We start from the raw sequence: 17,738 nt of genomic DNA on the forward strand, positions 1-17,738 counted from the left end.
AATAACCAATTTGCTAATATTAAGCGTTTCATTTGGAAAGATAAATATTATCAGTATGCTTTTTGAGAGTGGCTTATCCTTTAAATGGAAAAACGGAGTTAGCAAGAAGGAGTTAGCAATTGAGAAGAAAGATTTGGAATGTCGAAGGAAGAATTAGAGAGAGAGGAGAAATGTAGCTTGGAAGAGAAAGAGAACAACATCAGGAAGAATATATGTACATCCCTATTGCGAGTAAGTAAGATAAACCTTGAAAAGTTCAACTGGTTGATTGTGGTGGAGTTCCTCTGGTCTCTGCTTCTCCATCAATAAACGGCAGGCAGCATCATTTATCACTCTTCCCACTAAATGACAAACTCCGCAATGTTTACACTTTGTGTTTTGTACACTCCTCATTTTCCACACTCCCGTATTCAAAACACTTTGCAGTCTATGTTTTCCACATTCCACACTCCTCGTTTTCAACAATTCACTCTACACTACACCGCACTTAGCCTGCCCCTCCTCCCTTCTCCCTCGCGCGCGGTGTCGCACCCAAATTCCCTACTCCTCCTTCCTCGCGTGCGGTCTCGCGCCCGAATTCCATTCCCCTTCCCTGTCGAACGCCTGCCACGCAGGCTACAACGCACTCCTCGTTTTCCACAATCCACACTCTTCGTTTTCCACACTCTACACTACACCGTTGTAAGTTGTAAGTTGTAAGTAGGATCGTGCTGGAATTTTAATGGTTGGTAGGATGTTGAGGCACTTGAACCACAATCTAAAAGTGCTGGAAGTGCTTATCTGATGAATATTATATTGTACGGAATTACGTGTACAGAATTAGTGTACCCGCCGGAAATGGTATTATTCCCAGCAATATCACTCCAGGTTCAACTTGCATAAAACCTGTCGTTCTCTCTGCTTTTTTGCCATTGCGGCAAATTCTCACTGGAGTGAGAATCGGAGCGCAGAATTTTGGAATTTGTTTTATCACCAAGATGCTGCGTTACATGCTACTGTTCTTTATCGCTGCATTGCCGATTGTCATTCTTCCTCGCACACTAAGCGGCGTGCAAGGAGTAAGTCCACCTTTTATTAACTGTAAATTGAAACTGTTTAAAGTATAAATTGTAAAATTGATGGGGTGGACGAAATGAAGCCTCAAGTGGTTTTTGATTCATCTCCTTCCAGTTTGCCTTGTAGCATATATGGGAGAGAATCGAAGGGAGAATTTAACATTAGATCAGGATTCGCATAGTCCTTAATTCCAAACCTCCCTTTGTTTTTCTTTACAATTCTTACTCCCGCATCGAAAGAGATCTGAAAAGTCAGTAACAGATAACGGATTCATTTTACTTTACAGAGTTCACTGCCAAACTACCATGAAGAAAAGAACATGTACCAGAGCTACTGGAAAGACACGAATATCAAGGAAGTTGATGAAGATGCTAAAATATCAGCGAAAGGTATTACTGAAAAATATACATTAGCTATAGCATTGCGATTATTCATACTCACTTACTTTTTCAAATGTAGTCAAACAATGCACGCTTGGCTGACTTTGATTTCCACATATGCGATCCTGAAAACTGCACGCATGACTAGTACGCACTGACCTCACCAACACTTTGAGCTCTTAAGCTTTTTAGCTCACCTCAACAACGCATGATTTATTAAAAGCGGTAGAGTAATCAAACCAAAAATTTGTAGGCCCGGGCCAAGAGGTCTTTATAATGGGCTACCTACGCCCCTGAAGTTTGGAGTTGAATTCCTGAGAACCATATCCAGATTTAGAAAGAGAAAGAAAATTTCGTTGTCGCTTGTTGCGTGATCCATAAAACGTAAAATTAGGCGAGTTCGCGTCGTAGTGGATGACGGCAAAAAAATGAACAAACCGTGTTATGCACGTGCAGAGTTGTTGTTTTGCTAATTAAACCTATTGTTTTTTTGACGTTCGCTTTGTAGTCACCTAGGTCCGATCTTTAGCAGGGGCACCCAACGAGAGTATAATTTAAAACCACTTAAATATAGCATTGTTAAACGTATTTTAGTATTTAAACGGTAGATATAGGCCCCTAAAAATTTTTCATCTGTTCGGGTTTCCTAGCTGAAAGTCTAGTGATCCGAAAATAATAGGGATCAAAACTTACTTTTTCGAAAATTTCAGCCAGAAAAAAGGCTCCCGAAAATTCTAGGTGACCTTTTTAGGGTAAAAATCCGTTAAAAATAGGCAATTATACCATTTTTTACATGTTTGAAAATCCTAGGAGAGGTAGGCAAGCAAGAAATTTTACAGCAAACGTTTCGAAAATTCTAGATCTCAAATCGTCTTCCGAACAGATATTCTTCCGAAAATTGTCGTTGGGTGCCCCTGTTTTAGGTCCATGTTATGATTTCGAATGAGTATGATGGAACTAAGTATGGATTATTATACGTTTCTCGGAAACTGCCCACCTACCCCTCCCCTATAAGCCAACATTTCTGACAACCAGTTACGCACTCAGACGGGTTAGTTGTCCCGCCCATAGTTATAGCCTCCCACTCAGAAAACCTAAACGCGTTCAACCCGCAGTGCATGTGGTTGATCGAAGGAGCGATGTCTGACCAGAAGTGGACGTATTGCATTCTTGGGAAGCGATTTTGCCCAAATATTTGGGCAAATCGTCTCTGTACACGTAAATGCACTAAGCACTGAGACACATTTGGTGGCTTCATGGTATATTAAAAGACTGCGCCTCAATCCCGGTTGACGTGCGTCGTCTATTAACGCCGGTTTAATTTCGGAAGCCAACAATGTTCTGTTCTATTTTAGAGTGTTACCATTACACGTTCCTTAACGAGTCCAGCAGAGCAAACTCCTTTTACAACATCAGTATTGACTTCCTTTGTGATGATGATCTTAACGGATGGTATCGCTTTGGGGGAGATGCTGGAAAGCAATTGGCGGATTCATGTGTTCCCGAGTTTCGATGTGGCGCACAACTGCCGGGTTGGCTGAATGGCAGTCATCCTGAAATAGCTGAGGGTGCTGTCCGACGCAAAGTTTGTTTCCGTTACAAAAACAATTGTTGTGAATACTCAACAAGCATCACAGTCCGTAACTGTGGAGGATTCTACGTCTACCACCTTGGGAAGCCCCCAATTTGTAACTTTCGTTACTGCGGCAACGGAACACACAAACCAAGTGAGAATTTAATTTACCCGTATAACGTTGTCAGTTATTCTCAACCTCCTCTACCCTCAGCCACAAACCCCTTCCCCCTTCGCAATTTTTGACACCGGAACCTCGGATCCTGGAAGATTTGTTCCTCGGGCCTTCCTCGTCTCTTTTTACGCCTCAAACACGATAATATATTTTCGCTTTTTCGTATATCAAACACGGGACACAATGTTTCATCGTACATTACCGAGGAAAGCATTAAAAATATACGAAGCGGAGCCGAGTGTGACAGAATTTTTTTCCCGACTCTTCAAATACAACGAACTCGAAAACCGCTCCAGATACAAGACTCTGACTACCACTGATTCCTCATACTATCATTACAAACAACCAGCAGATGGTGACTACCATTACAGTCAAACTACTCACTCTTAGTCTCGCAGTTGTGGGCCAAATGCGACCCACGCCGTGAGCCATAAAGTTTCAAGTTTTCATGTGCGACACCTGTGAATATGGTGCTTGAGGACCTGCACTTAGCCGTGTTGGTCCTGTTGTCGTAGCTAAGGACTTTAATTTTGTTGCTTTCATTACTCTTCGGCACTTTTCTTCGACTTCCTTTCTTATTTTAAGCACCTTGACGTTACTTTAAGGGCTTAGAATATTATGAAATTGCGTTTCTATCTTATAAGGATTCTCCTATCAGATTGGAAAGGTAGACGTTTCTAAGACAAGGCAGGAATGGAGTCGTAACAACAGCAAATGTGAAGCGCCGATTCACTGTACATCACCACGTTGCGTAGATGTGACTTTTCATCGGGAATTCGGTGGATTACGGACTGTAAGTATTTATGACTGCATACCAAGATGTTCTTCCGCACTTTTAAAATGGACTAAGCTATGAGCTTAAACTTTAAGTCATAGTTAAATTCATGAACAATGCTTCCCCGGGGAATTTTAAATGAGTCAAGGAACTAATGTGTATTCCAACCCTTCATCAACTAAGAGTCAAGAATCGAAAAAAATAATGATAATAATCCGCCATCTTTTGGGTAATGTTAGCCGACAGTTTCGTGTTGGAGTTAATCTCAGAATATCGATTTCTCAGTTGAAATGACTTCAAGTTAGACCATAGAAGCACTCGGTGTTTTCTTGAAAATAATTGTAAAGGAGACAAAAAAACGTTACAACGGTCGATCAAAACGACTAAAACAAGGACAACAGCTGAAAGGGAACAAGTACTTCGATGGACTAACAGTGGCATATCAACGGCACTGGCGCCGTCGCGTAGAATTCCGGGTCCATTGAGGTCAACAAAAAATATTCCTGTCTGGGTAGGGGGTAGTATTTTGCCGTTTTTAGCCGTGACACTTCTGAATGAAGCATACATGAGGAAAAAAATATTTAAACGGTCAAAGAGTACTGGAAACAAGTTTGAAAAATAAAAAAGATGGCGACGGAAACGCGGAGAATTTTTTTCTGGCTTTCATAGACGTTTTCTGGAAATTTTCTTCGCGCTGGCTACCCCTCACGGGTTCAGGTCAAATTCAAAGGAAAACAAAAAACCCAGTTTTTATCACAATCCTTGGTTTAAAAGACTGTGGTGGTTTTAAGGCAGACAAGAGATGTCACGATATCAGGTGGTACCGTTCGCGATTTCTGCAAACTTTGGTTGTAATCTTTCCGAGAAAGTCTACGCAGGTGAAAATCCATAGAAAAATGGCGATTTTTTGGTTGGTTTTTAGCGCGAAAAACCCAGTGAAATCCGATAAGCTGTCATTAATCGAAGGTAAGATCTTGAATTTGGTGTTTCTTGATATAAATATTCCGGTGGTCCCCTTTGAGATTTGGTTACGAGTAACTCACAATCAGAGACAAAAAAACTCCGAAAGTCGCTTCAGTCTTATTATTCCGCCATATTTTAAAGACCAAATCGTGGCTCGAATGTGGCTCTAGCCTGTTAAATTCCCGGATGTGACCGGGCATTCTACGTGATGGCTTTATCTGTTTTTTTTTATACGTATTTCTAACCGATGCATTTCAGGTCCACGTTTTTGTGTCACTGAGTCATGAAGAAAACTCGTTGATAGCTCACACGCCCTCGGCTCTGTGGGTAGAATCCATCAATACAGTTGGATTTAAACTATGTTCGCGCACGGCAGGTAATAAAAACGACACGGGAATTATCAACTGGTTAGCGTTCGAAGACCAGCCAAGCACAGAGAAAACGCATGGAAGCGTTGCTCTTGGTGGAATATGGACAACAGAAACCAAATGTGAAAAAGTGGCCTTTTGTCAGGTTAGATCATAAAATTAGTGAACAATCTGTTGAAAATAAAGTACAAAAATGTTGCTTGCAAGAACAACACTTTTTAGCATGAATGACATTGTGTTTTCTGTGATTTTTCAAGGTTTTTTGGTTTTTTGGTATGTAACACATTAACGTCAATCAGTGGCGGACGGAGGATTTTGTGATAGAGGGGGCCTAGAGATATAGTATACAGTGGCAATATGAGCGCGATAGCGCCCATCGAGAACTGTTTCAATTTTAACAAATGTTTTCGGCAAAAATAAAGAAAACGCTTGTTGAAAAACTTCCTGGTCGTTGTTACGAAAAATTGTATTGCGTGACTAGTGTGACTTTCTAGAAGCTTCGCGAGAGTTCATAACTTGTTTATTTTAGGATCTTGTGTAAGCGTTTCTAAAAGCGGTATATTTTGTAATCTTTCTATAATTAGACTATTTGGAAAGTTCTAGAATCTTATTGTAAACGTACATAAGGTAGGCGAGCCCGAGTTAAGGTTTAACTAGTTTTCACAAGCGAAGAGAGTTTGACGTTGGTCGTGTTTAGTCAAGTGTGACGAAGGCAGTGTTTATTCAAGTTGGCGGAGGCCGTGTAAGTTTAACGAGTTACGTGCTGTTGTGGAGTTTTACTCAGTGGAAACTACATTCATCTTTGGAATAAATCTTCTTGTTGCTGTTCCGACAACCCTGCGTTCAGTTTAGTTTGCAAACTACCCGTCCTCTAAAAGATTACCCGCGTAACAGTCGCAAACTCCCAAAATAAACTCCTTGCACAAGTAACTGGAAAGAGGGGGAGAGACGTTGGGCTTGAAGTGCCAGTAAAGTACATTCAAGGGGGTATTCAAGGCATGAATTTAATAAAAAACAAGTAATAATCCACAGCAAGAGGGGATGAAGCTCGAGCTTTATCCTCTCTTGTCCACAGAAAGGAGTTTGTTCCCACTAACGATTGAAATCCGGAATCCAAGTTCTACCAAGAGAGAATAGATCATAGTCTCTTGGTTCTACTGTCAAAGACTTGAATCCAGTACCTGGAATCTGGAATTACTTACCTCATTTATTGTCTTTTCTTAGCTCTGGTGGAGTTGATAACTTACCGTTTTCAGTGTCCGGTTTACTTTCTTTTTCAGCTTCATGATATAGGGGGTTATTATTTCCTTACCTACTTACTCACTTAGTTATTTACGATGCATGTTTTCAAGATTTGACTGAGACGCACATTGAATGGCTTCCTATTGTCAGGTTGTCCTGGTTGAAATTTAGGTGAAGAGAACAAGAAGTTATATTGAACTCTCTGGGTTGCCGTCTCAGTTGTAAAAATAAAAGCATTAAGAGAAAACCTTGCTTCGAGGAACAGACTCCTTTCTGTGGATTATTACTTGTTTCCATATTAAATTCATGCCTTGAATACCGCTTGAATGAAGTTTCATACGCCTATTTACATTTTCTTTCAGTTTTGCCGAAAACATTTGTTAAATACAAGAGTTCTCGTTTCTTCTACCGACAGACTCGTAGCTTTTTGAGCCCGAGCTCGCTTTTTTTAAAAAAAGGCTTTAAGTTGTTGTAACGTTTATAATCTGTAGTCTATGAAGTGTATCGCATATTTTTCAGTAATTGAAACCCTAAGCATTTGTGAGCAATTCATCGATAAGAAGAAAGCAATGGTAACTTATGGTAACTTTTTTATTAGATACTGTTATGCATAAGTATATTCAAAGCTGAATTTACACATAACTGGGCCCGACAGAAAGAAAAAAAAATAAACTTGCGCTGAACGCAAAAGTCGGCCAGCTTTTTCTTTTAGGTCTTTTCTTGAGACATTATTTTGTTGACTCTAACATCCGTAACCTGTAAATTGGCTACCGTAGAGTATCGTGCATAAGAAAGATTTTTTCCCTTTATATTGTGTTCATATCAGTCGTTTTCACTCAGCTGTTACCTCGAACCCCAAATCATTTTCCCCTGCCGCGACATTGGACCCGCGACCGCGACTTTGGACCCGCGACCCGCGACCCGCGACCCGCGACCATTAGTCAAACTCGCGCCCATCAGGACTGCGAACGGCGCACTTTTGTAGGGAGTTTCGGGCGCACGGTCCTCCGGGAAAATTTTTGAGATTGAAGTTCCCTGAGATGCAATCTAGTGCTGGACGCTTAAATCTTCTGATGCTAGCAGGGGCCCGACGCGATTGCGGCGGGAGCACAACCTCCCGGCAAAGGCGGCAACATTGTCTCCCTGAAAAATTTACAAATCCAGTTTGTTTGAGAAGGATATTTACTGCATACATTCTGGGAGCTTTGGTCATTCGCGACTAAAAATGTCGGCTTCGAACACAGATTCAAAGAAGATTTATAGTTAAAAAATTCAACAAAGGAAATGCATCCCAAGGTCATGACTCTAAGACCAATCATAAGAAAATTCATTGCAGGGGATTGATGAATGTCATCCTTCTCTTGTTGCGCTTGGCATAGTCGTCAATAATTGCATCATAATCCAGAGCAACGTCATTGTGAATAAAGAGCAGCGACAGCGCGTTAAGGCGGTCTTCTCGCATGGTGCTTCTAAAACAACTCTTTACAAAAATTAAAGCGCAGTGATGAGTGGCTACGTTCCACAGCTGCACTAAGTGACGGGCGATCTTTAGGAGCCGCAAAATTGTGTGGAGTTTGGGGTTTAGGCCTTTGTTGCAGGCTGCCAATTCTTCTTGTAAAATGGAGGCTTTTTCGGTTCTATTGATCCTGAAAATGAAAGCAACCACTTACATATATCGCAAGACAGAAATGGTTTCTTTCGCGTATCACTACAAAAACGTTTCATAACCATGTACGTGAGTACATATAAACTTAGTGAAACTGTGCTGTATTCTTAGTAAATTTGAAATAAAATTACCATACCAAAAGCGCTTCCGCAGCCCTGGCTCCTGAGACGCGCACTGCTTGGCAATGGAAGATCGGGCAAATAGTGACTAATAACTTTCTCTTGAGAAGACTTTTAAAGCTTCTGCAAGTTGGCAGGTATTAGTAGCATCTTTCAGGTTGTCGGTTTGAAGCTAGTTTATAAGGGCGCTTGATTCGAACAACATTCGATACATTTTCTTCAGTATTAACAATGTTTCTTTAAGAAAATATAGTTAAGTAACAAAGCTCCACGTACCATCCGACACACGTTTACAAAAGAAAAAAATTCCCGCACAAAAGGGGAGGCCTAGGCCTCCTGGGCCCACCCCTTAATCCGCCCTTGTTAACGTTGTCAAAACCAAGGCCTCTGTCACGGATTAACAGATGGATCAAATTTCAGTCAATCTACGTCCATTTCATTGTCCATAGGCTCATTTGATCTCGTATTTTGTCTTCCAGAGCTTTGCCTCTAAGCCGTACGTGTTTGTTTCCGCAAAATACGGCCGCAGTACAAAGCCAACTGATGCTGTTTATGTATGGTTGGAGAATGTAAATTCTGAAGGTTTCGAAGTTTGCATCAGGGAATTCTTGTCTTTTGATGGAAAACACAGAGATACAATTGTGGTACGTGGGAAATAACGATAAAGTATACACGTAACATAGATATGTGTTTTTTTTTTTCGGGAGTCCATCGTTATTTCACCAGCTGTGATCTAGGACAAGGAATAGGTAGTGTCTGGCGTCCCACAAGGCTCCATATTAGGTCCTTTTATATTTAATTTGTACTTAGAAGATCTCCAGGACCACATACTATGCCAGTGTTTAACAGGTTATCTTTTTGAGGTTAATGCGTTGTTAGAATTTCTGCAAAAACCGGAAAGAGAAAAGTAACAACCACTCTTGATATGAAGCATGAGCTAACTAGTACTTCGAAGGATATCAACTAAAACAGTAAAATGATGATGAATTCTCCAACTTAATTTAGATCATTATACGTTTCTGGGAAACTGCCCACCTACCCCTCCCCTAAGCCAACATTAGCACTTACTTCTCACTTGGGGCAAATCCATCAAATGATCCCTTGGATCATTATACGTTTCTGGGAAACTGCCCACCTTCCCCTCCCCTAAGCCAACATTAGCACTTACTTCTCACTTGGGGCAAATCCATCAAATGATACCTTGGATCATTATACGTTTCTGGGAAACTGCCCACCTTCCCCTCCCCTAAGCCAACATTAGCACTTACTTCTCACTTGGGGCAAATCCATCAAATGATCCCTTGGATCATTATACGTTTCTGGGAAACTGCCCACCTTCCTCTCCCTTAAGCCAACATTAGCACTTACTTCTCAATTGGGGCAAATCCATCAAATGATCCCTTGGATCATTATACGTTTCTGGGAAACTGCCTACCTACCCCTCCCCTAAGCCAACATTAACACTTACTTCTCACTTAGGGCAAATCCATCAAATGATCCCTTGGATCATTATACGTTTCTGGGAAACTGCCCACTTACCCCTCCCCTAAGCCAACATTAGCACTTACTTCTCACTTGGGGCAAATCCATCAAATGATACCTTGGATCATTATACGTTTCTGGGAAACTGCCCACCTTCCCCTCCCCTAAGCCAACATTAGCACTTACTTCTCACTTGGGGCAAATCCATCAAATGATCCCTTGGATCATTATACGTTTCTGGGAAACTGCCCACCTTCCTCTCCCTTAAGCCAACATTAGCACTTACTTCTCAATTGGGGCAAATCCATCAAATGATCCCTTGGATCATTATACGTTTCTGGGAAACTGCCTACCTACCCCTCCCCTAAGCCAACATTAACACTTACTTCTCACTTAGGGCAAATCCATCAAATGATCCCTTGGATCATTTACGTTTCTGGGAAACTGCCCACTTACCCCTCCCCTAAGCCAACATTAGCACTTACTTCTCACTTAGGGCGAATCCATCAAATGATCCCTTGGATCATTATACGTTTCTGGTTTTCTTTCACCGACAGGACTGGTTCGCATTCCTCAGGCTTGACAACGTGACTGCGGGAGAAAAGTTCTTTCCAAATGACGGATACCCGTCAGCTCAGGACAACTATGGCTTCTGCCAGGTAAGTGGTAGCCGTCAGTCAACTGTCAAGGTAACAAAGACCAAACTACTTGAGTGTTTTGCTTGTGCTTTACTACGGTCATAGATGAGAACGACGATCCTTTAGCCCCTTCCACCGGTCGAAACTAACTCTGATTACGTCCATCTGCAAAACAGCGCAAAAATTCTTGGTCTGGGCCCTCACATGTTTAAGAGGATTTGAGTACGCGCCATAATTGGTCTGTTTAAAATGCCATTGTCGATTTGACAGTCAGGTTGATGGGACATACAAAACGTATTTCAGAACAAGGATATCCAAGGAAGGAAAGGAAACCCCGGAAAGGAATCCGCAGAACAAGGATATCAGCACGCTTCACAGACGTTACTAACACTGAGGTTAAATTACGTTTGCTACGCAGGCTACGATTCTTAATCGTGTTGAATTCCTTCTTTCTTACAGGACGTTTCTTTCAATAAAACATTCCACGAGTCACCAGTTGTCCTTGTTTCTGTCAATCACCGATACGATCGCCAGGCGAAGGGCAGGTTTCTCCCGGAAAATAACATAATATCGACATGGGTGGAGGTAGGTTTGTGTTTCGTTCTCTATACTCACGTCATTAGACATTCCCAAATAGGAAAACTTTTAAATTTTAAACCACGGTTACACTTTGGTGTGTTCATTTCCTGCCGTTCTCTTTTTCTTTATTCCTAACCTGTCGCCAGGTTTTTATTATAATTATATTTTTTATTACAGCAAGTGCAAAAAAATAACATGACATATAATAACGGAAAAGAAACGTTTCTTTTCGTTTCTTACTGCTGTTCTCGCCATTAGCATGAAAACGATTCTCACCAGCATAATTAGAATCTGCTAAAGTGAAAACGCACTTCTTTTGTATTATAATAACTTGCTTGTACTTGTCTCTCTTTGCAGAACGTTGGCTTACAATCTATGAGGATATGTGTTAAAGACCTCAGTGGATCAGGTCCTATCCATGACCCACTTACTGTAGCCTATGCTGTTGTTGGAGGTACGTTTTTGACTTAGGCCCTTTAGGAAAGCTCCCAGCTCGTTGGTTGAATTGAAATTCCTTTAAACTGAACTCTACTAAAATATCCACCCTTTTTTTTTTCATCATAGACATAGATCCTTGTCTTAACGTGCAATGCCCTCGATTCGGAGTCTGCAAAGCATATAATGCTTATGGCGGTCGCTGTGAATGTAATGATCAATGTCCATCGTATCAAGATCCAGTGTGCAGTGCGAGCGGTACGACATACGACAACCAATGCTGGCAGAAGCTCGGCTACTGCAAAAGACTTGAGAGCGACCCCCGTATCTACCATCCGGGAAACTGTGAAGGTAAGCAAGACCGTAAACTGCCGCTTCTAAGCCGTTATAGGTCCCCCTGGATATAAGCGCCCCCCCCCCCCTCCCCCCGATTTTTTATTAACGTTTTAAATCTGAAATAAAGTTTAACTTGAATTTGTGAATGGGGTAGATTTTGAACAGTTGCTTCCCATTATATAAAGCACGCAGAATTATGGTAAAAAATGCGATAATTAGTCTCCAGGAATAACTTAATAACCAGTAAATGTAAAACTTACTTTGATCAGTTACTGCTAAAGATGTTCCGAAGAATCTCCGAAGTGCTGTTTCTACTCTAGTTATAACCCCTGGCGGGTATAGGCCCCTCCGTTTATTTATAACAGAGTACTCCTAAAACCCCATACGAAGATGTATAAGCTCAGGTCTTGCGACAGTTCAAGCTATGCTGCAATAAAATAACTTGGAGTAACACCAAGCTGATATTTGGTGAAACATGAACAAAGTGAGACGGATTGACATCCCTCGTGGCTTTGCAGATGAAGCGAAATTTTCAAAAACCGAATTTGAAGTGGCTCTGCTCAACAAAGTCATGTTATTACGCATCCTCGTTGTTGTCAGCACTGTTGCTTTATGTGAGAGTATTGGATACAATAAGAGCTCTAGCAAATAAATTCATGGGCGACAGACTGTAAATATAAGTTGCTCCTGTAAATATCTAAACGGAGGAAGTAATCATCAGTATAATGCCTAAAATGCGATTAATTGGACAATTGGTTTTTACTCTATTAAATCCTTTGGGAGTGGCCATGGCCACCCACAAAAAGAGCAGCAAATGTACTGATCACAGGACATTTTTGTAGTAGTCATTAACAACACAAAACAAAAAGGAAATTCGTAAAATTACAACTGAACAAGCAACGCAAGCTCACTAGAAAATATTCCCCCCCCCCCCCCAAAAAAAAAAAAATAGGGCATAAGCAAACTTGGGCGCGCATCGGTATCCAGCTGAGCGGAAGCGCAGCGCATATCAATTAGAGACATTGAAATCATAAGATTATTCACATAATAATAATAATAATAATAATAATAATAATAATAATAATAATAGTTTATTGATATCCCTCTCGCAGCCTAAAGGCTGAATTACAAGGAAGGTCAGTGACACTAACAGAAGACAATACAATACAAAAACAATCAAATAGATAATTATGTAAATATGATTAAAAGCACTACATGAACCAAATAGTGTTTTAAGTTGATAATTTTTTGTTGAACAGTTTTTCCTATTGTGCGGGGCCGAGAAGACCTTCTCCGTGTTCCAAAATGGCTCGATTCAAGTTGTCAGACCGTCACATTTCCACCATACCGGTTCTACCCGGATAAACAGGTTCATGTCCAAATAACGGTCAATCACATCAAATTGAATGACTCTGTTAAAGTCCACGACGCGGTGACTGCATGGACAGAAAACATCAGCGCAAAAAACTTTACAGTTTGTGCCTTGCAAGCAGGAAGGAAAAAAGAGAAATTTACCCCTTTCGCCAGCATTGATTGGGCTGCCTATCAAGGAGGGCATCCTGAGGCACTTACGGGAACGGTTAATTTGCCCAAATGGTGGAGTGGTACAAACTGCGAGAAAGTGACGTTTCCGAAGGTATGATGGGAACATTTAAATGTTTCACGAACTTTTTTTTTTGTATGCAGAAGTGCCGAATAATAATCATGACGATGAAGGGAATTTTGCGTGGGCTTATTTGGTGTCTGCTACATGAAACACAAATACTAAACAAACGTAATTGATAGTTCATATCGGCATAGTACCTAAAACCTAGTGCCAGACCGCAACATGTGCAATACCGTAGGGAATTTTTGTTCTTTCTTTACATCCTCGCTCGGTTTTCTTTTCAATAATCCTAAACCATCTATATGACTTTCACCATTCTTTAAAAACTTGTAAGGTCCCGTCGAGTGAACACCACGATGGATTGATTTATCTTACAGCCTTTCGTCCACACTAAACATGATGAATTGTCCACCCAAAATAGCACTTTTCGGGAACGCTTTTCATAGTTCTCTGAAAATCTCACTGTATTCATTTTTGCCAAAAAAGATGCGTTTTGAAATCTAGTAGCACTAGTGTGGACTCGTGTGGAAGGAAAACATTTTATATTGCGTTTTCCAATTTCTCCATTTTTCCAGTTTTTGCCGATTAAAGTGGCCGGTGCGCGTAAAATACCCTCCTTAACTCAATCTTTTTCAAATTGTATTTTAGTTGTTGTTATTTTCAGAACATTCCAATTTTGACAAACTTACTCGCTTTTTCATCAGGGAAGTTTCACTGAGGCCCCAGTAGTCCTTGTGACTTCAGAGCATCTGAAAACAGGTCAAGAGTATGATGCCGCTCTCATCTGGACCGAAGACGTAACAAATAGCTCATTTCAAGTTTGTCTTCGGGAACTGCAAAACTTTGATGGTAAACACGAGGATATTAGTGTGGTATGTGTCAGAAGTAAAACTAGAGGCATATTTATCGCTCTTAAACGGAAAGAGAGAACTGGGTAATTATTTCTTTCATGAAAAGTTGTCGCTAAGCAAAATTCTTTGGGCAACACGAGTGAATAGCTGGCATAATAGCCCAAGTCGTCTCAAACAGACGATCGACACAGTTCTATAGAAACACTTCTGATGCGTTGCGAGACTATCCAAACGATTGAGGCGATCGCAATTGCCTGGATACGACTGAAGTTTTAAATATTCGTTCAGAACGTCGGGATCCGGTCCAAGTCGTCGAAGTACATTGATTGAGGCTATAAAGACGATCTGGACGAATGTTTGGAAACCAAGCCTTTGATTTGTCGTACAAACTATCGCATTTACCGATTTGTGCCAATTCAATTCAATTCATTTCCTCACAACTTATTTGCTAATCTTAAAAACTTACATACCCTTTTTATTGTTTATAGGTATATACGTTCATTTTATTTGGTTAATATTAAGGTTTGATTATGGTGGCCAAGTTAACCATTCACTTTTCTGGTTGGCCCCCATATTGCAAAATACGTTTCTTTTAAAAACAGGCGAAAAGCAGAACCAAACGAGACGCTGTGGGACCGTATATTTGCGCGTCCATTTACTAGGCGTGTGTGACGTTTTTTTATGTCTAGTAGAATGTGTTAGTAGTACAGTAGCGTTGTATGTTTTAGGGGTTGGTTGAGATGTTTGCAGAAGTGGAAGGCGTGGAGTTATATTGGGCGTGGATTAGTAAGATAATGGCTGTAGTTTGTTAATCAGTGAAACTGGTTTCTAGTAGAATTTGATATGAAGTAACAAAAAATATTTTTTGGGAAGGTAAAACTGATTTGAAGTGTTGCAGTGAGGTAGTTGTGGGTGTGCTAATTTGGTTACAAAGGGATAGTGCAGTTACAGTCTGTTGAAATGAAGTGGTGGTTTTGAGAGATCTTATCAATAGTCTAAAACATACTTGTACTTATTTTAAACGTGTTAGGCTTTCTGTTTAGGATTTTTTCGCGGTTATTTTTTTATAATATTTGTGTGGAGAGAAGGTGGATAAGGAAACTTCATTTAATATGGAGAAGGGGGTATGAAAATGTTGGGGGGGGGGGGGGCTGAAATTTTGTATGTGTGTCTTTTTTTGTGCGACGACAATTATTTTCCATAGGGAAAATTTAAATAACTTCATAGTTTGTTTCACTCAGTGTACCTTGTTTTTTCAATCGTTTGACTTCTATTGCCGAATTGCTTTCCGTGCCTTATCTGTGCGATGTATGTAATGAGGATAAATGCTGTGTCGTGACAAATCGCGCGGAAGACTAGTCGCGTCGTTTGGCTTGTTTACGTTCGCACGTATTGCGTGCCTATTGCAACTTTGAATCAAAACAGTCGATCTCGATTACTCTCAATTACAGTAAAATAGATGTAAAAATTGGTTGACATATTTTTCATTTTAAAGTGTAGGGGAACAAGATCCTTCTTCAGAAGGTTCTAATAACTTGCTCAGTTGTAGCCATAATTATATTAAGCCCTATCAAACGTGATCGTCCGCCATAACGACGTACACCCGGAGTCTACAGAAAAATTGCTGTATTGAAAGCAATTATTATAACAGGTCTGAATGACGATGATGATATATTTAAGGAGTCAGTGTAGTTAACAACTACTAATTTCAATTAATTCTTGTTTGCAGAACTGGTTTGCGTTTTCTAAATCGCTGAAAAAGCCACTGTCTTTTGAGCACGGCAGCATAGGTTTTATAGGTACCAACAACACTAACCCACCACCGATGGATGAAAATAATAATGCATACTGCAAGGTAAGAATAGACAAAAAGTTAATATGTATCACTTTTATTACACGATTGGTCGTCAAACGTTACTCCCAGTTTTGTGGAACATTAGCGAAGGAATGGTGAAACGTTTTAGCTAAATGTTTTCGGGTATTTCTTATTTTTCAGTTCGTGTTATTCACAAGAGGTTACAGCTCGACTCCAACAGTGCTCATCGCTGCCAATCACAGCACGAAAGTATCCGGGAACTCAGCCCTAGTTCACAACGGTATTTCCACGTGGATTGAGGTAAAAATCGCTCTAGTGTGACACTACACTGTATTTCAGGTCAGTTGCAAGTGTACCCGTGTGAAAAACCTCCATGGAATTCCATGGAATTCCATGGATTTCCATGGAAAATTCTCCATGGAATTCCATGGAGGATTAGGACATCAATTTCCATGGAATTCCATGGAAATTTCTCCATAGACTTCCATGGAGGATTAGGACATTTCCCATGGAATTCCATGGAAAACATTAGCACAACAATTTCCATGGAAATTCCTGCATCGACATTTTCCATGGAATTCCATGGAAAAGTTCCATGCAATTCCATAGAAACTACGCCATCGATTATTCCATGGATCTCCAGGGAGTTTCATGGAATTCACAGGAATTACACATTTAAAATATCCAGTGAATCAAATGGAATACATAACAGATTTTGGTCCACTGCAATTTATTTGATCAATAAAAGGACCGCATGAACCTCTTTTTAAAGATGTCAATCAAAAGTTAACATGCTTTTGGTGGAAAATTTGACATACTGTAGCTAAAACAAATTAATGTTTACTTGTGACTATATACATTGCAGTTTAGAACGCAGCAATCATATTGAAGTAGCTTAAATGAAAAATTTAGATTTAATATAAAGCAAGGAATCTTGGCCTGGTGTTTAAGAAAAGTAACAGGCGAACAGATGCATAATTGAGAGAAAAAAAAATAAGCTAATACTTGAATGCATAAACCGTCAGTATGTAAGACTTAAACATCGCTTTATTTAATGCCACGAAAAAGCGAAGTGCTACTTATTTCCTCGATCAGAACCATGGTATTTAGTTATAGCAAAGTCCTACCTAATCCTTGGGAAAAACGGCGTCAGCCACAATTATAATTTATCAGTCTCTTGTACAGTTTTTACGTAGCAGGCATGAAAATTCTAAATATGATATTTCTTCTTATACATCGGAGCAGTCCATCGAAGTACAGTCTTCGATTTCTAATTCTGCCAGAATTAGTAACTATTTCGAAGGATTCCAAAGGCAATTTGCAGGAAAGACCACATTCATATCTGTATAAACAAAAAAAGATGAAAACTACATATTAAAACCGATAAACAGCACCCGAAAATTCACCCTTCTAAATCTAGCAGAGACAATCGAGCGGACGAATTCAGTTAAGCAACAAAACACGAGTTGTCAACATATTAAGCTTACCTTCCTCTTTTAATGTGCGATCCAGCTGAGTCATTGTTCAATCGAAGTTGATTTGAAACAAGCCAAATGTAAGCAACCTAACAAGTGATATTTTGCGCTGAAAATAACATCTTTTTCGGATGCATTCATTGTACAGACAATCCGTTTACACAACTCTGTCGTACTGCACAGAAGTCCGCCTAAAGATTCGA

General features: G+C 40.3%; 1 protein-coding gene across 1 annotated transcript; it reads left to right on the top strand.

The window, feature by feature from the left end:
* Positions 1-138: 138 nt before the first annotated feature.
* LOC140945495 (uncharacterized) lies at positions 139-16,381 on the top strand. The gene is made up of 13 exons (XM_073394513.1): positions 139-231; positions 1,343-1,445; positions 2,792-3,163; positions 3,829-3,977; positions 5,181-5,435; positions 8,797-8,961; positions 10,357-10,458; positions 11,374-11,470; positions 11,581-11,802; positions 13,047-13,423; positions 14,098-14,265; positions 15,974-16,099; positions 16,241-16,381. Exons 1-13 carry the CDS (start codon positions 139-141, stop codon positions 16,379-16,381), a joined length of 2,370 nt encoding a protein of 789 aa, XP_073250614.1.
* The last annotated feature ends 1,357 nt before the right edge of the window (positions 16,382-17,738 follow it).

The sequence above is a fragment of the Porites lutea genome, chromosome 8 (genome assembly GCF_958299795.1).
Source record: "Porites lutea chromosome 8, jaPorLute2.1, whole genome shotgun sequence".
Lineage (NCBI taxonomy): Eukaryota > Metazoa > Cnidaria > Anthozoa > Scleractinia > Poritidae > Porites > Porites lutea.